Raw genomic sequence first — 19,656 nt, forward strand, 5'->3', positions numbered from 1 at the left:
AAAACCCAAAAGCTTTTATGCACTTTTAGGTGTAATCAATTAAAGGTGACCTAAGTGGGTTTAGTCAATTGGAGAAACAATTGAACATATTAGACTCGCTCAGATGAAGATTAGTTAAGGGTGCATAAATTTTATCTTTCTTCAAATAACTTATGTGTTATCAATTGGAGTTTTGACTCGCTTAGTCAATGGTCAATCGAACTTCTAAAACACCAATAGTCATCTACAAAACATTAAATATACCAATGATTAGTCAATTGATTGAATTGAAACTTGACCGACAGATACTACTATTTGTTGTTTCTAGTTTCCAAGGTTGTTTTCTATAAATTAAAGAACCTTATTGCATTTATCGATAAAAAAAGCATTTGCATTGAATTGATAAACACCTCCCTCTCGCTTTTGAAGTTCTTCCCTTAAGTGCATTGAATTCCAACTTCTTTTATTCATTTAATGCACCATAAAATCCACCATAGTTTTTCTGGTACGTGAGTCAAATTCTTTCTAAGATCGGAAGCATTGAATTCTTGTTTATATATTTTATCTTAAGAAATTTCAAGTGTACGTAGATTTGAAGGAAGTGCGAAGGTACATTAGAATATTGCAATCTAAGTGTAAGAGAGTTAAAGACTTTTACCTTAAAGTCTTGAAAATAATGGAATTCTTAATTAAAACAAAAGGAGAGTGAATGTCGATGAATTGCCAAATCATTATTAAAAAAAAAAAAAAAAATCTGTCCTTTCATGACTTTTTATTTATTTTATTAATATTTTTTTGTTACTTTCTTTATACCAAACATTGCTTAAAAGTGTGTGATTAAAAAGACAAATGAATAAAATATAAATAAAATACAAAACAATAATTTGGATATTATGATAAGTCTTATTCCTACTTTTTTTTTCTTTACACCTACCAGTCCTTTTGTAACGGAACTTTTTTGCTTTGTACTATCCTTTGCTCCGTTTTCATTCTTATCTCGCGAAATGTCTTTTCAAACATTTTTAAATTTGTCAATCCTCTCTCTCCTCCTCCTTCCTCTTGCCATTTCACTTTGCCTCCTTTTTTTTTTTTTTTTTTTTTTTAATTTTTTTTAATTTTTTTTTTTTGTTTTCGGTTTCTTTCTTTATTTGGAAGTGGGTATAAATAAATTAATAACGAATATCTTTCTTAATAAAGTTTTTCTAAAAATTGAAGGTTATTTTTTAAATTTGACATTATGTTGTAGTTTTAATCAAATAACAATTTTATTTATTTATTTTTTACTTAAAAAATAAGCATTAATGCAAAATTTTACTAAGGTTATATTTGGTTTTTTTGAAAGTTTAAAAGAAAATGAGAGGAAAAGAAAATATACAAAAAAAAATTAGAAGAAAAAAGTTAAAAAATAAAAAATAAAAAAAATTAATAAATTATTTTTATATATTACTTCACTTTATTTTCTCTTATTTAGATATTGTTTGATAATTGTTTTCGAAAATAGTTTTTAAAAACTGTTCTTTTATATTTTGTAAAATAGAAGTCTGTTTGAGAATATAAAATATTTTTAACTTGTTTTTTATATTTTTAAAAATAATTTTTATATCTCATGTTTTATTTTTAATCATTTTACATGCTTACATTTTCTAGAACAATTCCTAGAAAACAAGTGAAAATAATAAAAAAAACAACTAAATTTTTTTTTCTTAAAACATCTTGTTTTTTGTTTTTAAGAACAAAAATCAGAAAGCAGTTTCTAATTGCTCAATGTGTTTTCTTATTTTTTTCTAGAAAATAGAAAAATATTATCGAAAACTGTTACCAAATAAGCTCTTAACTTTTTTACATAAAAATTAAATAATTTAAAAATATACAAAATTTATCAGGATAATTAAGGAGAAATTTTCCAAGGATTGTGTTATATTTTTTTGTTTGTCAAATGACAATAATGCCCTTCATGCAATGATGTGGCAGATTGTGATTGGTTGGGTGCAGTGGAAAAAAAATGTAGACCTTAGAAAGAAGAGGCAATGTACATATAAATCTATATATCTTTCCACTAGATAAAAATGGCATAATTAACTTTATTCATTTTGGAAGGAACAAATTCTCCTAAGAATTTTAAAAATATTAGCAGCCAAATGAAGTGGAAAAAAAAAAGTACAAATTTATACATCACAAAATTTTCTCCCATAATTTTCAAATTTATTTATGTTTATAAATAAAAAATTTAGAATATATAAAATTTTAAATCATTTTCATTATATATATATATTTATTTTTTTCAATTTGGATTCATTTAATTTACGGCCTCGTTTAGAATAATTTTTTTGTTTTATATTAGTCAGAAATAGATATTGAAATCGAACTTCTAATAGATAATATTGATATTATAAAACTTTTATTGAATATGAAATAACTTATAACCTTGTTTGGTACACAAGAGATAAGATCTAAAAAGAACAGAAAATAACTTAAAATCACAATATCACATGTGAGAAATGAATCAAGGAATCAAAATCCTTACAAGAGTGAATTTGATTTCATGAAAATGAAATTTAGATCCCTATTCCTATTTCTAATTATAATCCAAACACGATAATGAATATTATCTTAGAATTTCAAACACATCCACTCCTTTTAACAAAATTATCCAACTGGGTACTTGAGGGGCTTGAGCTATTAGCCTATTATTAGACTTTAAAAATAGAGATTTTCTCTTTTCAAAACCCAATCTAAACAGGGCTTTACTGCTTTGGCCCCAAGAAGTCCATCCAAAGCACTGCAATTCCCATTAAAAAGTAAAACAAAAATACAAAAAAATAAAAATAAAAAGAGGAGGAAAAGTAGAACATCAAAGCAAGAATTTGACACTGAAATAAAAATAATATGAGGTAAGGTTTGAGACATATCTGGTTTTATCAGTGACTGACTAGATCATTTTATTCTGGAACTTCTCTTATGCCTATACAAAACCACATTGAATTCTATGCTAATCCATCAACCCTCTCCAGTTTCTTCTTTTGAGAAATGCAAAGTTCAAACATCAATATCAAGAGGACTATGTGACAAACATTGATATATGCAATGTAATTTTAGCAGAGGAATATATTCCCATTTCTCATCTATCATTTGGTTCAAAACCCAGCATCAATGTTGACAATACATAAAAGATTTCCCATCAACCTCCCACATGGTTGCTTGAGTTCATCCCCCATTAGACATACCTGCAATCCAAAGAACATTTCCCATCAGCAAGTGGCCGAGCGAGGAAACAACCTGTGCAAAACGATGGGATTCCTTCCATGAGTCTGTAAGCTGATGGCCGTGGTTTGATGCATCTGATTAAGGGAATTTAGTGGTCGTAAAGCTTCATCAGCTGCAACCAGAGATATCGGTATAAGTACTGTTAGAAAGTAGATTTTTATAATTTGGACAACGTTCAAGTACCAGAACAATGAATAAAGCATCAGAAACCATAAGGTTGGTTGAGGATATAGAATTTTGAAGATTAGTTGAAGGATGAGAGTGCACAAATGGGAGACAGGCTAAAGAAAAAAAAATGCTGAGATGACCATCATAGCAAATGGGCTTGACACTTTTTCCATAAACCAAAAAGAAAGAAAGAAAGAAAGAAGAAGAAGAAGAAAAAAGAGAATACCTCTTCTACAAAATTCCACCTTTATACTTGAAATATTTGACCAGAAAGAACTTTCCTGAAACAGGAATTTTTCATGTGACTTATTTCCTTCAAATAGAAGCCAAAATCAATAGCCACCCAACCCCAAATGGAATAGATTTTCTTTGTTTTCTGTTAAAAGCAGACCACTGAAACTGTTTTTGTCTGATCAATTTTGATTCCATAAGTGGAATATTCTACAGACCCATGTAATGAGTGGAAGGGAAAAAAAGCTTAATATTTTTCAGTGTGTATGGGAGCACATAATTTTTGGAAAAATGTTGTTCTTGCAGACCAATTTATAATATATCAATGAGACATGCTTAGTTTTGAACAAATTTTCCTTGTCATGAGCTGCATCCATAGAATGTTGCTCATTTTTTTTTTTCCTCTCAAAAAACAAGGTGCCTTTTCTCTTGATGTAAAGAGGAAAACAATAAAATTGGGAGAAAGCATAGTTTGAAAGTTACAAGTACACAATCATGGTGGAGACCATGCATGTTTTCAATAACTTGAACATAGCAATCATTAAAAAAAAAAAGAGAGAAAGAAAAATGAAACACATGTTTTGAGAAAATCCAAACAACACCTAAGGGATTTGTGTCTATCAGGTAGTGGAAGTCTTGTGACATCTTCCACTGACAAAAGAACCAATATCCAATAATTCTTTGTGTTGTTCCCCTTTCATCTCCTTCTGTCTTGTTATTAAAACCTAACACTTTGGTGGATTAAACAAATTCAAACAAAGGCTCCATCCTAGAGCCAATTTATTTCCCTCCACAAGTTAATCAAGACGTAGACAGCACTTCATCCTTCTTTCAATTTTCTATTATTCTTTTCCTATCCGGCTCCCCACTATTTATATCCCTTAAGAGAGTAACAGTCCAGGCAGCATTCTTCATTGGTTCTTTACAAGCTCTTCTTCTTGGGACCATTCTTCTTGTGTCCATATCTTTCAGTGCCAAAAACATGGGTGATAGGTTGCATTTGGCAATTGGAGTAATGGGTACTTTCTACTATATATGTTTATTTCCAAACTCACCATTATTATTCTTGACCAGACTCAACGAAAACATCACCTAACATATAACACATGCATGGTTTTCCCTGCAGGGAATGCAGCTTCTCTGTTACTTTACACTGCACCCATGTAAGACCTTATTCTACTGCACTCCTGATTTGTTTTGTTTTATTTTATTTTGGAGACAACATACTTGATGAATTTGAACTTTTTGACTGTGTATTTATACATTCTTCAGATTAACTTTTGCAAGGGTTATGAGGAAGAAAAGCACTGAGGAGTTCTCATGCATTCCTTACATCATTGCACTGTTGAACTGTCTCCTATATACTTGGTATGGCCTACCTGTTGTAAGCTACAGGTGGGAAAATTTCCCAGTGGTCACCATCAATGGCTTAGGAATTCTTCTCGAATTCTCCTTCATTCTTATATACTTTTGGTTCACTTCACCTAGGGGAAAGGCAAGCTATCTTCACTTGATTTCACATTTTATTATATATTGATGTGTGCAGATCATTAGAATACATGAAAGAGAGTTTTTATTCGAGTTTTTGTTTGAATATGTGGGCATGAAGAACTAACATGTGCTCAGGATATCGGTGCATACAGCATGTGTTTGGATGTCAGTTTATGCACAAATGCTAGTTGAAGAAACAAGGAAAAATATGTGGTATGAATAGGATACTAATATTTATATGTCAAGGTGCAGATCAAGGTAGTTGGGACAGTAGTACCTGTTGTCACAGTGTTCTGCATCACCGCTATTATCTCATCTTTTGTGCTCCATGATCACCATCACCGCAAGATGTTTGTTGGCAGCGTTGGACTAGTTGCCTCTGTAGCAATGTATGGTTCTCCCCTGGTGGTAGTGGTGAGCCAACTTTTCTCATACTTAATTTCATAACTCTGTTCTTCTAAATAACCCAATCTGGCATTAGGGAATAGCATTAGTCAGCTCCATGGAGAAGTTTGTCATACATCTATGCACAATATTTCAAATATGGATGCATCTCACTCTATGCTTATGTATTCTACGAAGACATTTAATTTTTTACAGCTATATTTATATAAAAGGATGTTATTGTCATTGCTGCTGCTGCAACTGCTGTATGCTAATTAGCTACTTTGATCTATAATTGCAGAGGCAGGTGATACTCACAAAGAGTGTTGAATTCATGCCATTCTACTTATCTTTTTTCTCATTCCTCACTAGTTTTCTTTGGATGGCTTATGGACTACTGGGTCATGATCTCCTTCTAGCGGTTTGTATAATGATTAAACCTACTAACTCTGTTACATAGCATAAGCCCGAAAAAAATCCTCTTCGTAATACTCTGCATAAGCTTGGGTTATCTAACTTTATCATTGAACTCCTGGCAGTCTCCTAATCTGGTGGGTAGCCCCCTTGGCATCCTCCAGCTTGTGCTCTACTGCAAGTACAGGAAAAGGGGAATAATGGAAGAACCAAACAAATGGGATTTGGAAGGAAATGATGAGAAATCCAAACAGTTGCAGCCTGTGATAAACAATGACAGTAATGGCAAGATTTGAAGAATTATTTACCTGAAGGTCTGTATTTTGTGCTCTACTATTCATTCAATCATGAATGCATTTATTAGTTATGCATATGCAAAATATACTACACATATGCAGGTTTTTTGATAGATTACTACACTTGTAGTTAGTTGCTTTAATCTTGAGTTCTTTGTTTTTTCACAGGGGAAATTCATCTCATGGGGTAATAAATAGTAAGAGCAACCAATTGAAGTTGAGAAAGTGCATTTATTCTGTAACACGCTTCCTACAATAAATAAAGAAAAGAGAAACCAATAAGGGATTTCTAACCAAATCAAACATCAGATTCAACTAATGTGCCCACTCAGAACTTCATTACACATTAAGGGTGCATTTGGGCATCCCAAAAAAGCAAGTGATTCAACTTTTCTTCTCAATCCTGTAAACTGGAGCCATCCTTAAAGAGAGTTTGAAAAAAGGGTAGAGCCATCGATTCAAGAATTCTAAAACAGAAGCTATGCATGCATCGATTCAGATGCTTCAGAAAATAAGAAGGGCTTATTCGAAATTCAGCACAAATAAAAAGCCAATCGAACTTATGAGAATTCTTACAAAAAGGAAAAATCAGTAGCCACTAGTTGAAAAAAAGGTAGAGTGGAACCGTTATTACCTCTTAAATGCTAAACAATGATCAGAGTTTTAGGTGCCCAAAAGGCAAAAGCAGCATCTCACTAATCAACGTCACTGTTGCCAGCAGACACGAGAAGAAAGATTTGTGAATCCACTTTAGCTGTGCATAAAGAATATGTGCTGAGAACCCATTCAGCAATAGCAAATCCTTGTCAGCCATCATTACTTGATTTGACAGCACAACAATCTTTCAATTTGACAAAACCACAAGTCAAGGCTGAGGAATATTTTGTTTCACAATTGTAAGCCGTCAGATTCGAGGACCTGCCATGAAACCAACCCATTTACAAATCACTGAAACAACTAAAAGATGCCTTGAAGAAGAATGCCTATTGTAATCATGAACAGTGGAGTATCACTTATACCTCCTTTATGGTCATCCCACTGACCATAAAGTGTGATAAACCATTCGGAGTCATAGATTTCACCAAGTAGTTGACAGGCCATGTGGAAGTAAAAAAATTCTCAGTGCCTTTTCAGGGCTATTTTTTTTTTTGATAGGCACCTTTTCAGGGCTATTCTAGTTATTTCATATGGAAAACCAGGAATGTCTACAAACTACATCTGATGGGGCACTGTCTACAAACTACAAATTCAATGATACAAGATGTGAACTTGCTAATAAACTCGGGTATTCCAAGAAAAGGAGAAGATTGAGGAAAGAAATGAGCTCAATGATCAAAAATAAAAACAAAAACAAACAAAACTTTGAGTGAATAAAAGTATAAAATCAAAACACCATCCATGAAGTGCAGTTGAGACATTACAAACATAAAAATGTGCAATAACAGCACAATAAGGCAATGAAATCACAGAAGTATGAAGGAAGAAGATGAATCTTAAGAGATTATTTTAAATCAGATAGATCAGCCACCAGCAGAAGACTAGAAATCTGAAAATGTGCTAATTAAAGGATGGTGTGCTGAAATTAACAGCCTGTGTTATTGGTATAGAAACATGATCAAAATGAACAACTGAGTTTATATTTGCTGTTAGGTGCACCAAAGTTGCATAAATCATATTACAATATGGATGGGATCTATCTTCTATAGAGAACACATGAATTTTATTGTTAAGCTCAATCCAACTACATCCAGGATCCTTCTTCACTTTGAAACCCCTCAATATCTTCCTTACCATCATCTTCTCCCTCCACCTCCCTAGCCCTGCATATATGTTGGACAAAATAACATAAGAAGAGATTGGCTTGGGATCAAAACTAAACATCTTCTCAGCCACTCTCTCACCCACTTCCAGGTCCATCCAGAACCAACAAGCACTAAGCAATGCTCCCCAGACAACCCCATCTGCTTCAAGTGGCATCTTCTTGATAAACTCCTCTGCTTCTCGTATATGGCCTGATCGGCCCAGAAGATCAACCACACATGCATAGTGTTCTAATGTTGGGGTTACACTATAACATCTCTCCATTGAGTGGAAAAATTTCATTCCTTCATTGACCAGACCTGCACGACTACAAGCAGACAGAACTCCAACAAAAGTAGCTCCATTTGGGGCTAATCCTTGCTCTATCATATGATCAAAGAGTGAAATTGCCTCAGACCCGAGCCCATGATATGCATGACCATTGATCAGAGCCGTCCAAGCTGCCACGTTGGGTGAAAAGATGCTCACAAAAGATGTTTGAGCCTCCATGATGCTCCCACATTTGGAGTACATATCTATGAGGGATGTTCCAACATAAACATTTGATTCAAATGGTGTTTTAATCAGATGGGCATGCAGTAATTGTCCTTGCTGAAGGGATCCAAGACATGAACATGCATGGAACAGAGCAGAGAATGTAGATCGAGTTTGTTGTATTGATAATCTGTGCATTGTTATATATAGTTTCAAAGCCTCTTCAGGTTGACCACTATGAATATAACCCGATATCATTGAATTCCATGTCACAGGATCTTTTTCATTCTTAGTTTCTTCAAAAAGCTCCAAAGCTTTATCAATTTCTCCATTCCTAGAGTACACCGAAATCATAGTATTTGAAGAAAATATAGTTCTGCAAGGCATTTTCTCAAACAATCTCTTAGAATCATCCATTTGACCACCAACTGCATACCCTTTAATCATTAAGTTATATGAAACTGGATTCATCTCTGTCATTCCGTTAAAAACCAGCTCAGCATCCTCAATTCTGCCCATCGATATAAGCCCTTCAATTAAGGAATTCAAAGCATTTAAACACGGGTTAACAACACCTTTACACACTCTCAAGGCATCATCAATAGCTTCGCATTCACAATAGAACTCAACAAGAGCCCCTCCAATTGAGGGATCATATTCCAACCCACATTTCATCAAAAGCCCATGAACAGTCCTCCCTACACTCAAAATCCCGAGTCTACCACAAGCCCTCACCACACAATCAAAAGTAAACTCATTTGGAGTCGTTTCACCACTCCTCATCATCAACCTAAACATCTCCAAGGCCTTCCCACAACCATCCCCATTCTTAGAAAACCCAGAAATCAAAGTCGTCCAGGCAACAACATCTCTCCTCGGCATCTTCACAAACACACTCAAAGCATCATCCATCACATTACAAGTCACATACCCCACAAGCATCAAACTCCACAACACCTCATTCCTCCGAACCAACACATCAAAAACCCGCCGTGCCTCCCCAATTTCAAAGCAACTTGCATAAAAATACAGCAAAGCACTCCCCACAAGCTCAAAACTCTCCGACCCAGATTTTAGAACAAGACAATGGATCAACTTCCCGTCGCGCAAACACCTCAAACGAGCACAAACACTCAAAACCGACGAGAACGTGGATTCACTGAGCTTCATATGGCTGCGGTGCATGGAGTAAACTAGAAATAGAGCTTCACTGAATCGTCCATGCTTTGAGTAGCTAGATATCATAGTGTTCCACGACACGACAGTTCGCTGAGGCATCTGGTCGAACAGTTGGCGGGCAACATCCAGTTTTGATTGTTTTGCATAATTGCTTATAGCAATGTTTGTGGATATAATTTCACTGAGATTGGATTGATGTGCTGTGTATAATTTGAACTCCTTTAGCCTTTGGTGTTTCCAAGCTTTGGAAACGGAAGCTTTGATCAACATCATTGAAATGCTTCTGAGCTTTCCGATTTGGCAGTTGAACTTGGCGCCTACTTTCTCACCCTTTTTTTTTTCTGTAATAGCTCTGCGCGGAAGTACAGTTTTCCCGATGACACGCCTTATCCAATATTTTCACCCTCTTACAAAACGACACCGTTTTGATGATCCTCCTCAATTCTATATTGATGTTCGGGAGGATGAGGCCATTTAAAATAAAAAATAAAAAATAAAAACTTTATATAAAAAATAATTCATAATTCTAAAATTTTCAGAAGATTGTGTAAAATTAAAATTCATCTTGAATTTCCAAAAAATAAATTCAATATAAAAATATTTAATTAAGAAAGTGAGTTAATTTTCAAAGTAAATTCACATTTTTTTAAAATAGTTACGAGTTTCATATAAAAAATGGACTTATTTTTTGACAATTCAATATCTATATAGTAAAATAAAATAACATTCAATACTATTACAAGTACTTCATTTTTATTTATTTTTAAAATAATCTTTTTAATAATATTTTTTTTAAAACAATATTTAAAAAAATAGAAAAAAAAACTTATCAATTAATAATGTGCGGTAGAATTTTATTACTTTGCATCTTATAGGTGTATCATTATTTTATATCTTAATTTAATATGTTCATAAATGATGTCATAGTTTGTTTTCTCATGGTGATTCAAAGAGTAATTCTAAAAAACATTTATAGTCTTTTTAATATTTAAAAAATGAAAGTTTTTAAGTATTAGAAAGATATTAAACACTTTTTAAAATCATTATCAAACACATTCTTAGTGATAAATAAAAAAATATTTATTTTAAAGTTTTTTTATAACATGTTGTAGACCCCCATTCTGGGCTTACTCTTATGTAGCCATTTTTTACAGGTGTGGCCATCTAGGGTGGCCACGTGTCAATCTCTGGTTGGTTGTTGGGGCACCAGAGTGGTGTTTTTGATGGCCAACTAAAGGTCGACATGTGTCCAAAGAATTTGCAAAAAGCTGCAGAAGGTTAGAGGAGCGGGGTGGCCAGCTGCTTGGTCCCTTGCCTGGCCGTTGGAGATATTTTGAAAAGGAGGGTATTCGTTGAGACGGAGGCTAGAGGCCAAAGGGAGGAAGAGCGTATGAGGGGGATTTTTTTTTTGCTATTGGTAGGGGGTGAGCATGAGGGATTTTTGCCTGGGGGAAGAGGATAGAGGGAGAGATTAGAGAGTGGAGAAGAGGTGCTGGGGAGACCGTTTTACAGAGGTATTTTGGAGTAGTGTTTGAGGAACGTTTGAAGCTGAACAGAACATCGGCACTCTCAGGTATGAAAGCAAAAGGTTTATTGTTAGTTTTTGATTCTTATTGCTCCTCCATAGTTGTTGTTGATATTTTGAATGTTGTTTAGTTTGGTGGGATGAAATCTTGCTTTCACGATTGCCATTGTTGATTTTGGTATACTCTGCTTCTATTATGAATGTGCCTCAATGTTGTGTTTAAAATGGATTTTCTCACCTAATCAGAGGGTTCATGGATGACTCATGAAATGAAACCTCTGAGAATCACTTCCACTCGTTTTCTTTTATGCTTCATACTCCATCCATTTGGCTCTGTTTCTGGGTCTTGATCAATGCAAGAGCTGTGGGAAAGTGGATCTAGACTTGAAATGTGTGTTCCTTCAAAGATTTGACATGGAGAAAAGGGATTGTGACTGAGGGTGAAGTTCATCAGTGAGTTTCAAATGAGACTGTCATGTTTTACCTGGGGAACTTTGGTTGACGGAGTAGGATAATGATATGCAGAGAAGATGGGCAACCATGGAATCTGAATCTGAAAGCGTTTACATGAGAATATACGCCGGGGAGAAATATCGTGGGAGATGGTGATCCTTGTGACTAGATGCTTGAAGAAAAAAATGGTTGTAAGTCAAACAGAAAAGGACGTTCACAGGCTGATTTTGAAGATGTTGAGCTCCACCTAATTATCCACCAGGTGAGGTCAAGGGCACAGTTGATATTGCAAACCTGGTCTGTGGGTTCCCACCACCTAAGGATGGTGTCGTAATGGTTCTCATATGCATGCAATGCATACATTTTCCTCTCATAGTACTTCCTTACCCACTGCCCACCTCCTCACACCCATTTCATAATTCCTCTCCTCATGCCCATTACCCTTCCATACCCATGCATATCCCCAACTCCTACATATATACTGCCATACCCCTCATACCCGTTATATCCCTACATTCTGCCACTCATCCCACTAATCGATACCCATTCATTTACTAAATCACTTTTCAGCCATCTCACTCACTGTTTAAGTCCGTTTTTCTCATCACCATTCGTCACCCACGAATCCACTTCCTTCGCTTCCCTACATGTGATCATCCTCATCCGAATACGCCCATCATACTCGGCATCTTTTGTTGGAAATCAAGCCCACGTCGCCTTCCTGCCTGTGCATGTTCCTCCCCATATTTAGCATCCTCTGTTTACTTCCCTGAATTAGTGTAATGTACAACCTTTATTATAATTGATTTGGGAGTAATTCTAGCAAGGTAGTTTATTCACTTTCCATGTAAGAGTTTATTCACTTTCCATGTAAGGGAAATTCCGTCCGGTGATAGTGTACCATTCCGGAATTGTCTCATATCTGTAGGCTATTTATTTATGCTTTCATTCATTGTAAAAATATCACAGAATGAATTGAGTCTGTGTTCCTCCATAATTTGTCTTCAAATTCTTCATATTTTAGTCTTCAAAATCTTCATGGTATCAGAGCAGGTTTAATCCTGTCTCATCGTCTTCATCTTTAGTCAGTATTTTTTTTTCCTACTCAATTCTATTCTTCTAGTTTATGCCTAAATACGGTCCAACCTTTGGAATGACTACCAACTCATCATCCTCTACTTCTGATATCATCATCTCATCGTCTTCATCCTCTCATCAGACGGAAACCTCTCATCTTCCAATCACAGCCCATAAACTGAATGGGCAAAATTATTTGCAATGGTCTCAGTCCATATTAATGTTTATACGGGGAAAGGAGAAAGATGACTACATCATCGGAGCTTCGGCGGCACCAGAAACCACAACATCAACCTACAAAAAGTGGATATCAGAAAATAATATGGTCATGTCCTGGCTAGTCAACTCTATGACCACTGACATTGGTGAAAATTTTCTGTCATTTGATACTGCCAAAGAAATCTGAGACATTGCAAAAGAAACTTTCTCAGACAAGGAAAACACATCTGAAATCATCCAGATTGAAGGCATCATCCACGATTTGCGTCAAGGAAACCTTACGGTAACTGAATATTTCAATACTCTTACTCGTCTATAGCGTCAACTTGATACGTTTGAGGTTTATAACTGGAATTGTGTTACAGATGGTTTGTTGTATAAAAAGATTGTCGAAGGGAAACGTGTGTTTAAATTTTTGTTAAGCTTGAACAAAAATCTTGATGAAATCAGAGGAAGAATCATGGGAGTAAAACCTTTACCTAGCCTCAAAGAGGCATTCTCTGAAGTCCATCGCGAAGAAAGTCGGAAAAATCTCATGATGGGATCCCATCAACAATTGAATATGGCAGAAAGCTCGGCTCTTAAGACTCAATTCGCTCCTTTTGACAACCGTAAAAAAATTAAAGGGGGTAGACCTTGGTGTGATCATTGCAGAAAGCCGGGACACTCAAGAGAAACTTGCTGGAAGATTCATGGAAAGCCAGTAGATTGGAAGCCACGTCAACCACTTGAGAAAGAATGACGAGGCAATCATGTGGCTACCGATGAACAATCGTCACAACCTGAAGCTAGCCCTTTTAATAAGGAGCAAATGGAGATGCTTCAGAAACTACTGTCTCCTCTTTTGTCAGTATAGTCACAAACTGGCTCATCTTCCAATCAGGTCATTGGTTCCGGAACCTTGGCTCACAAAGGTAATTTTTTGAGTGCCTTCACTGCTGGTAAGAAACGTAAAAAACCTTGGATCGTGGACTCAGGAGCATCTGATCATATGATGGGAGATGTGACAATTTTTGATACATATAGCTCATGTCCAAATAATTTAACAGTCCAAATAGCAGATGGTTCACTATCAAAGTTTGCCGGAATAGGTTCAGTTGTGCTATCAAGGGATCTTACTCTCAACTCTGTTCTCCTTGTTCCTAACTTGGACTGTAATCTATTGTCAATTAGTAAACTCACTAAGGAAAAGAGGTGTACTACTAATTTTTCCTCCACTCACTGTGAATTTCAGGATTTGGATTCGGGGAAGACGATTGGCAATGCTGAGGAATGCTTTGGACTCTACATCCTTAAGGAGCACCACGATCCACAAGAACGACCTCAAATGGCAGTTGGTAGTAATTCTTTTTCGGTTTCATGTCAAAATAACGATAGTGCAATTAGGTTGTGGCACTATCGCTTAGGTCATCCAAATGTTATGTATCTCAAGCATTTATTTCCTTCATTATTTAATAAAAATCCAAAATCCTTTTAGTGTGAAATCTATCAATTATCAAAGCAAGTCCGGTCTCATTTTCCCATCCAACCCTATAAAGAGTCTAGTCCATTCTCATTGATTCATAGCGATATCTGGGGTCCGTCAAGAATAAAAAATGTAACTGGTACTAGGTGGTTTGTCTCATTCATAGATGATCACACTAGATTAACTTGGGTATTCCTCATGAAAGAAAAATCTGAAACGAGTCAAATTTTCAAAAATTTTAAAAATATGATTCAGACCCAATTCCAGTCAAAAATACAAATTCTAAAGTTTGATAATGCTAGGTATTATTTCAACTCCATTATAGGAGAATTTCTAGAACAAGAAGGGATAGTTCACTTAAGTTCATGTGTTGATACCCCACAACAAAACGGAATCGCTGAAAGGAAAAATAGGCATTTGTTAGAGGTGGCTAGATCACTAATGTTCTCCATGAATGTTCCAAAATTATTCTGGGGGCAAGTTGTCCTTACGGCAGCCTACTTCATCAATAGGATGCCGTCTAGGGTACTAAAATTCCAAACACCTTGTCAAACACTCCTAAAATCCTTTCCGACTACTCGTCTCATCTCCACCGTCCCACCCAAAATTTTCGGGTGCTCTATCTTTGTTCATATCAATCAACAACATAGAAGTAAACTTGATCCTAGGTCACTCAAGTGCATCTTTCTTGGGTATTCTTCAAATCAAAAAGGGTATAAGTGTTACTCTCCGGTCACAAGAAAATTCTACAATTCAATGGATGTCACCTTTTTTGAAACCCAACCTTACTATCCCAAAAACGATATTCAGGGGGAGAATTCAACTCAGGAATATCAATTTTGGGATCTTGAGTCATTCAGTGAGTCACCCATCACCACTGAAAATCACATTCCTCCAGAGTCATTTAATCAGCCCGAGTCCATTGTTGACTTGTGGGATAAGGAGCACATCCAAGAGGAAACGGAGGAAGGAGCACTTTCTCAACAAACCCATGAGGCTGAACCGGGTCCTAATCCAAGCAAACTTCCAGGTAACAACGCTCCTGATGGTACTGTTGATTCCAAGTTAGAAAATGATATTCTTAATATGCCCATAGCTTGGAGGAAAGGAGTTAGATCATGCACTCAGCATCCCATTGGAAATTTTATTTCTTATGATAAGCTATCACCTACATTTCGTGCATTCACTTCTAGCATCACAGAGATATAAGTTCCTCGGAATATTCAGGAAGCTTTCAAGTATCCTAAATGGAAGGCGGCAGTCGATGAGGAAGTTCGGGCGCTGGAAAAGAATGGTACGTGGGAAATTACTGACCTCCCAAGAGGTAAGAAACCAGTTGGGTGTAAGTGGATTTTCACAGTAAAGTACAAGGCATATGGTAATGTGGACAGGTATAAGGCTCGGTTGGTTGCCAAAGGATTCACCCAATCCTATGGCATTGACTATCAAGAAACTTTTGCTCCAGTTGCCAAGCTCAATACTGTTCGTGTACTTTTATCCTTGGCAGCTAATCTCGATTGGTCGCTTCACCAACTTGATGTGAAGAATGCCTTCCTCAATGGTGACTTAGAGGAAGAAGTTTACATGGACATTTCTGCTAGACTTGAGACGACATCAAATTTCAACAAGGTTTGCAGACTCCGAAAATCCTTGTATGGTCTCAAACAATCTCCCAGGGCCTGGTTTGAACGGTTCACTAAGGTAGTGAAAGGGTACGGATTCGTTCAATGTCAATCCAATCACACATTATTTGTGAAACACTTCCCAGAAGGGAAGCTGGCAATTATCATTGTATATGTGGACGACATAATTTTGACAGGTGATCATGAAGAGAAAATTAACTTACTTAAAAAATTACTGACAAAGGAATTTGAGATCAAGGATCTTGGAAACCTCAAGTACTTTCTCGGAATGGAGATTGCTAGGTCAAAGAAAGGTATAGCAGTCTCACAACGCAAATACGTTCTGGACTTATTGAATGAAACAGGAATGCTAGGATGCAAGCCGGCAGAAACACTTATGGATACAACTGTCAAACTGGAAGAAAGTGATGGAAGTGCGCCAGTTGATAAAGGAAGATATCAACGTCTTGTGGGGAAACTCATCTATCTTTCTCATACAAGGCCAGACATCGGCTTCTCCGTTAGTGTTGTAAGTCAATTCATGAATAATCCAACTGAAAAACACATGACTGCTGTGATCAGAATATTGAGGTACCTCAAGATGACACCGGGAAAGGGTCTCTTCTTTCAAAGAACAACAAAGAAAGATATTGAGATTTTTTCAGATGCAGATTGGGCAGATTTAGTGACTGATCGGAAATCAACTTCAGGCTATTGTTCATTTGTCTGGGGGAACTTGGTTACATGGCGAAGCAAGAAACAGTCAGTGGTAGCCCGTAGCAATGCTGAGGCAGAATTTCGTGCTATGGCACAAGGTATCTGCGAGGGAATCTGGTTGAACAGGCTGTTAGAAGAATTACGGGTTCCATTGAAGCATCCCATGGTGTTATACTGCGACAATCAAGCTGCCATCAGTATCGCTAAGAATCCGGTTCATCATGATCGAACAAAACACGTGGAGATAGATCGACACTTTATCAAGGAAAAGATTGAAGAAGGAGTTTTCAAAGTCAGCTACACTCCGACAAATTGTCAAACGGCTGACATTCTCACAAAAGCTCTTGCTCGAGTTAACTTCGAAGATCTGACAGAAAAACTTGGAATGATCAACATCTACAACGTGGCTTGAGGGGGAGTGATGGAAATCAAGCCCACGTCGCCTTCCTGCCTGTGCACGTTCCTCCCCATATTTAGCATCCTCTGTTTACTTCCCTGAATTAGTGTAATGTACAGCCTTTATTATAATTGATTTAGGAGTAATTCTAGCAAGGTAGTTTATTCACTTTCCATGTAAGAGTTTATTCACTTTCCATGTAAGGGAAATTCCGTCCGGTGATAGTGTACCATTCCGGAATTGTCTCATATCTGTAGGCTATTTATTTATGCTTTCATTCATTGTAAAAATATCACAGAATGAATTGAGTCTGTGTTCCTCCATAATTTGTCTTCAAATTCTTCATATTTTAGTCTTCAAAATCTTCATCTTTCATATGTTTGAAACTCCATATCCATTTAATCCCCTTTCCTACTCTATTTTACCCATATTCCTACTTCACTCTCCACATTCTCTTTTCATTCCACCGCTAAACTCGTCCTTCGCATTGTCCTTCATCATCCAAGTTGTCACCTCAACTTTCATATGCTTCAAAACTCATTATCCATCAGACCTCATACATGGGATCTCGTTCTTCCTGTCTTTGGTTGTTAACATGGCATGGACCACTCTGATGAGAGGAGAGACATAATTTGGAAGATGAGTCAGAAAAATGATCAATAAGTTGATGTGATTGGCCTGTGTTTGAACTCAAAAGTCCTTCATTGCTTCATATTACATAGTGGTTAGCCACTATAATAGCTTTGGCTCCTCCATTGCCCATTGGGACCAGCGGCTTAGTTGGTGCAAGGTATGTACTCTGATGTTGCAACATTAATGTATGACTAGCTGACGTGGTTGAGCGATCCGATGACGAACCAAGGCGCGTAACCGAGATGATCACCTCCTCTTCCTCCTCTGGAGTCTCACAGCCATGGGAGATTCTAGAGATTCCAAAGGTAAGCTACCTTCCATTTGCTGTGGTCATGGCAACAGCTGGGATACTGAGGGCTGCCAGTAAAACTATACCGAGGGGTGTAAGACTGGGTACTGCTTTGAGTCTAAGGATTTCTGCAGAGGAAAGAATTAAAGCAGTGACAAAAGATTTAATATCTAAAACAGGTTGTTTTACTAATTTGGTTAATGATCCAAAAGTTGGTTTTCTCCTACAGTGTGTTTCATTAGCTTTGGTTCGAGGTGATCCAGTTTCTTATCAAGCCTCTCTTCTCGCATGCCTTGCTTCAGCATTGTTGACTGAAACCTTTCCCTTATGAAAGTCCTATACAAAAATTCTCAATCACCCACATGATAATTTGGCGCGGAAATGGCAGTTGTGGCAGTGTACCCAGATGGTTTCACTACTCTCAAGCATAATGCTCTGAGATGTGAGTTAAATGAAGAATCAACTCCAAGTCTGTGTTTTTGCTGAGAAAGCCGCATCTTTTCCTCCCATTCAAGCAATGTTTTCTCCTCTCATGAGTTGAACTGTATGTTTAGGCTCTAAGAAAAATGGGATCCAGTCTTACTATATTTGAATTTGGATTTTAGAATATGTGGACCAGTGAACAGTGGCCTGGACAAGTTAGCCATGGTGAAGGAATACAGTGATCCTGCAGAAGTAGATTCATATGATAGGGGTGTTGCAGATTGAGATGGTCAATATTCAAGTGGGAGGAAATTGAGGTTTGAAAATAGGGAAATGCATGTTAAAGCAAGAGAAAGGAAAACATTAGGGAGTAGCATGGAACCTTTTAGGCATGGATTTGGGCACTATGGTTGGATACCTTCGGATGTCACTTTAGTCAATTTTGTGCTTAGCAAAGTAGCTTCAACAAGCTCATGGAATGCTGCCAACACCTTCTCTGCCCCTAATCTCCGTGGTTGTCATTCCTCACCTCCTTCCACTTATGCATGGACTGGATGGTCACCTCTAGCATGGCCACTTTTTGAGCCACGTGTCACCCCCTCAAAATTCTTTTCCTTTGATTTCAAAAATAATTTCCTAACCCCGTTTTGAAATGATTTTCCAACTTTTGGTTTTTAGAATGTTTTCAAGCCATCAAATTTTCCATCCTTAGGGTTTTTAGATACCAACATCTCATTTTTAATAAAATTTGGTCTTCTTTTTTCTTTTTTGGCGAGCCACTTTTGAATCTTCTTTGATTTTCAAAATGTTTTAAAATAAGTGTGAATTTATTTTTCGTAATTCTTGGTGATAGAATTTACAAAATTAATTCATACAAAAATAAACGGGCTTTGGTGGGGGCCCTACATCCAATAAATTTCCTTTAAAATAAGAATGGAATTGAAATAATACCATGCATGATATTGGTGCTCCTTTATCTGGTTGGGTGATATGAGTGATATACTTTGTGTTCATTACGATGCACTAATCCCATTTTGTGATAGCGCGTTGCCGTTTGCTGATCAGGTACGCATCCACTTCCTCTTCGGTTGTCCTCTATTGCATATTCTGATACTCATATATGCATGATTGATTC

The 19,656-nt window shown here is 36.5% G+C and overlaps 2 protein-coding genes across 3 annotated transcripts; one reads left to right on the plus strand and one right to left on the minus strand.

Moving 5' to 3' along the window:
- Positions 1–3,069: 3,069 nt before the first annotated feature.
- Positions 3,070–10,031, minus strand: LOC117934211 (pentatricopeptide repeat-containing protein At1g28690, mitochondrial-like). Of its 2 annotated transcripts, XM_034855860.1 has the most exons (4): positions 7,387–10,031; positions 6,862–7,353; positions 5,411–5,604; positions 3,070–3,355 (listed from the first exon to the last, which is right to left on the minus strand). In XM_034855860.1, the coding sequence occupies exon 1, from the start codon at positions 9,972–9,974 to the stop codon at positions 7,785–7,787; it is 2,190 nt and encodes a 729-aa protein (XP_034711751.1). In that variant the 5' UTR covers positions 9,975–10,031; the 3' UTR covers positions 3,070–3,355; positions 5,411–5,604; positions 6,862–7,353; positions 7,387–7,784. The 2 variants fall into 2 exon arrangements, with proteins under 2 accessions (XP_034711751.1, XP_034711750.1); XM_034855859.1 differs by having other exon boundaries at positions 6,862–10,031.
- LOC117934216 (bidirectional sugar transporter SWEET3) lies at positions 4,434–6,530 on the plus strand. The gene is made up of 7 exons (XM_034855871.1): positions 4,434–4,661; positions 4,769–4,805; positions 4,915–5,137; positions 5,386–5,547; positions 5,819–5,938; positions 6,057–6,245; positions 6,396–6,530. The coding sequence occupies exons 1-6, from the start codon at positions 4,625–4,627 to the stop codon at positions 6,225–6,227; spliced, it is 750 nt and encodes a 249-aa protein (XP_034711762.1). The 5' UTR covers positions 4,434–4,624; the 3' UTR covers positions 6,228–6,245; positions 6,396–6,530.
- Positions 10,032–19,656: the final 9,625 nt, after the last annotated feature.

Source organism: Vitis riparia, chromosome 16, assembly GCF_004353265.1.
Source record: "Vitis riparia cultivar Riparia Gloire de Montpellier isolate 1030 chromosome 16, EGFV_Vit.rip_1.0, whole genome shotgun sequence".
Taxonomy (NCBI): domain Eukaryota; kingdom Viridiplantae; phylum Streptophyta; class Magnoliopsida; order Vitales; family Vitaceae; genus Vitis; species Vitis riparia.

What these genes read in the sequence shown, in the direction of transcription:
- LOC117934216 (XM_034855871.1), top strand. Translation starts at nt 4,625, where the DNA reads ATGGGTGATAGGTTGCATTTGGCAATTGGAGTAATGG. An exon ending in TCACTTCACCTAGGGGAAAG is followed by an intron (nt 5,138 to 5,385) that starts GCAAGCTATCTT and finishes GTCAAGGTGCAG; the next exon opens with ATCAAGGTAGTTGGGACAGT. An exon ending in GTCATGATCTCCTTCTAGCG is followed by an intron (nt 5,939 to 6,056) that starts GTTTGTATAATG and finishes AACTCCTGGCAG; the next exon opens with TCTCCTAATCTGGTGGGTAG.
- LOC117934211 (XM_034855860.1), bottom strand. Translation starts at nt 9,974, where the DNA reads ATGATGTTGATCAAAGCTTCCGTTTCCAAAGCTTGGAAACACCAAAGG.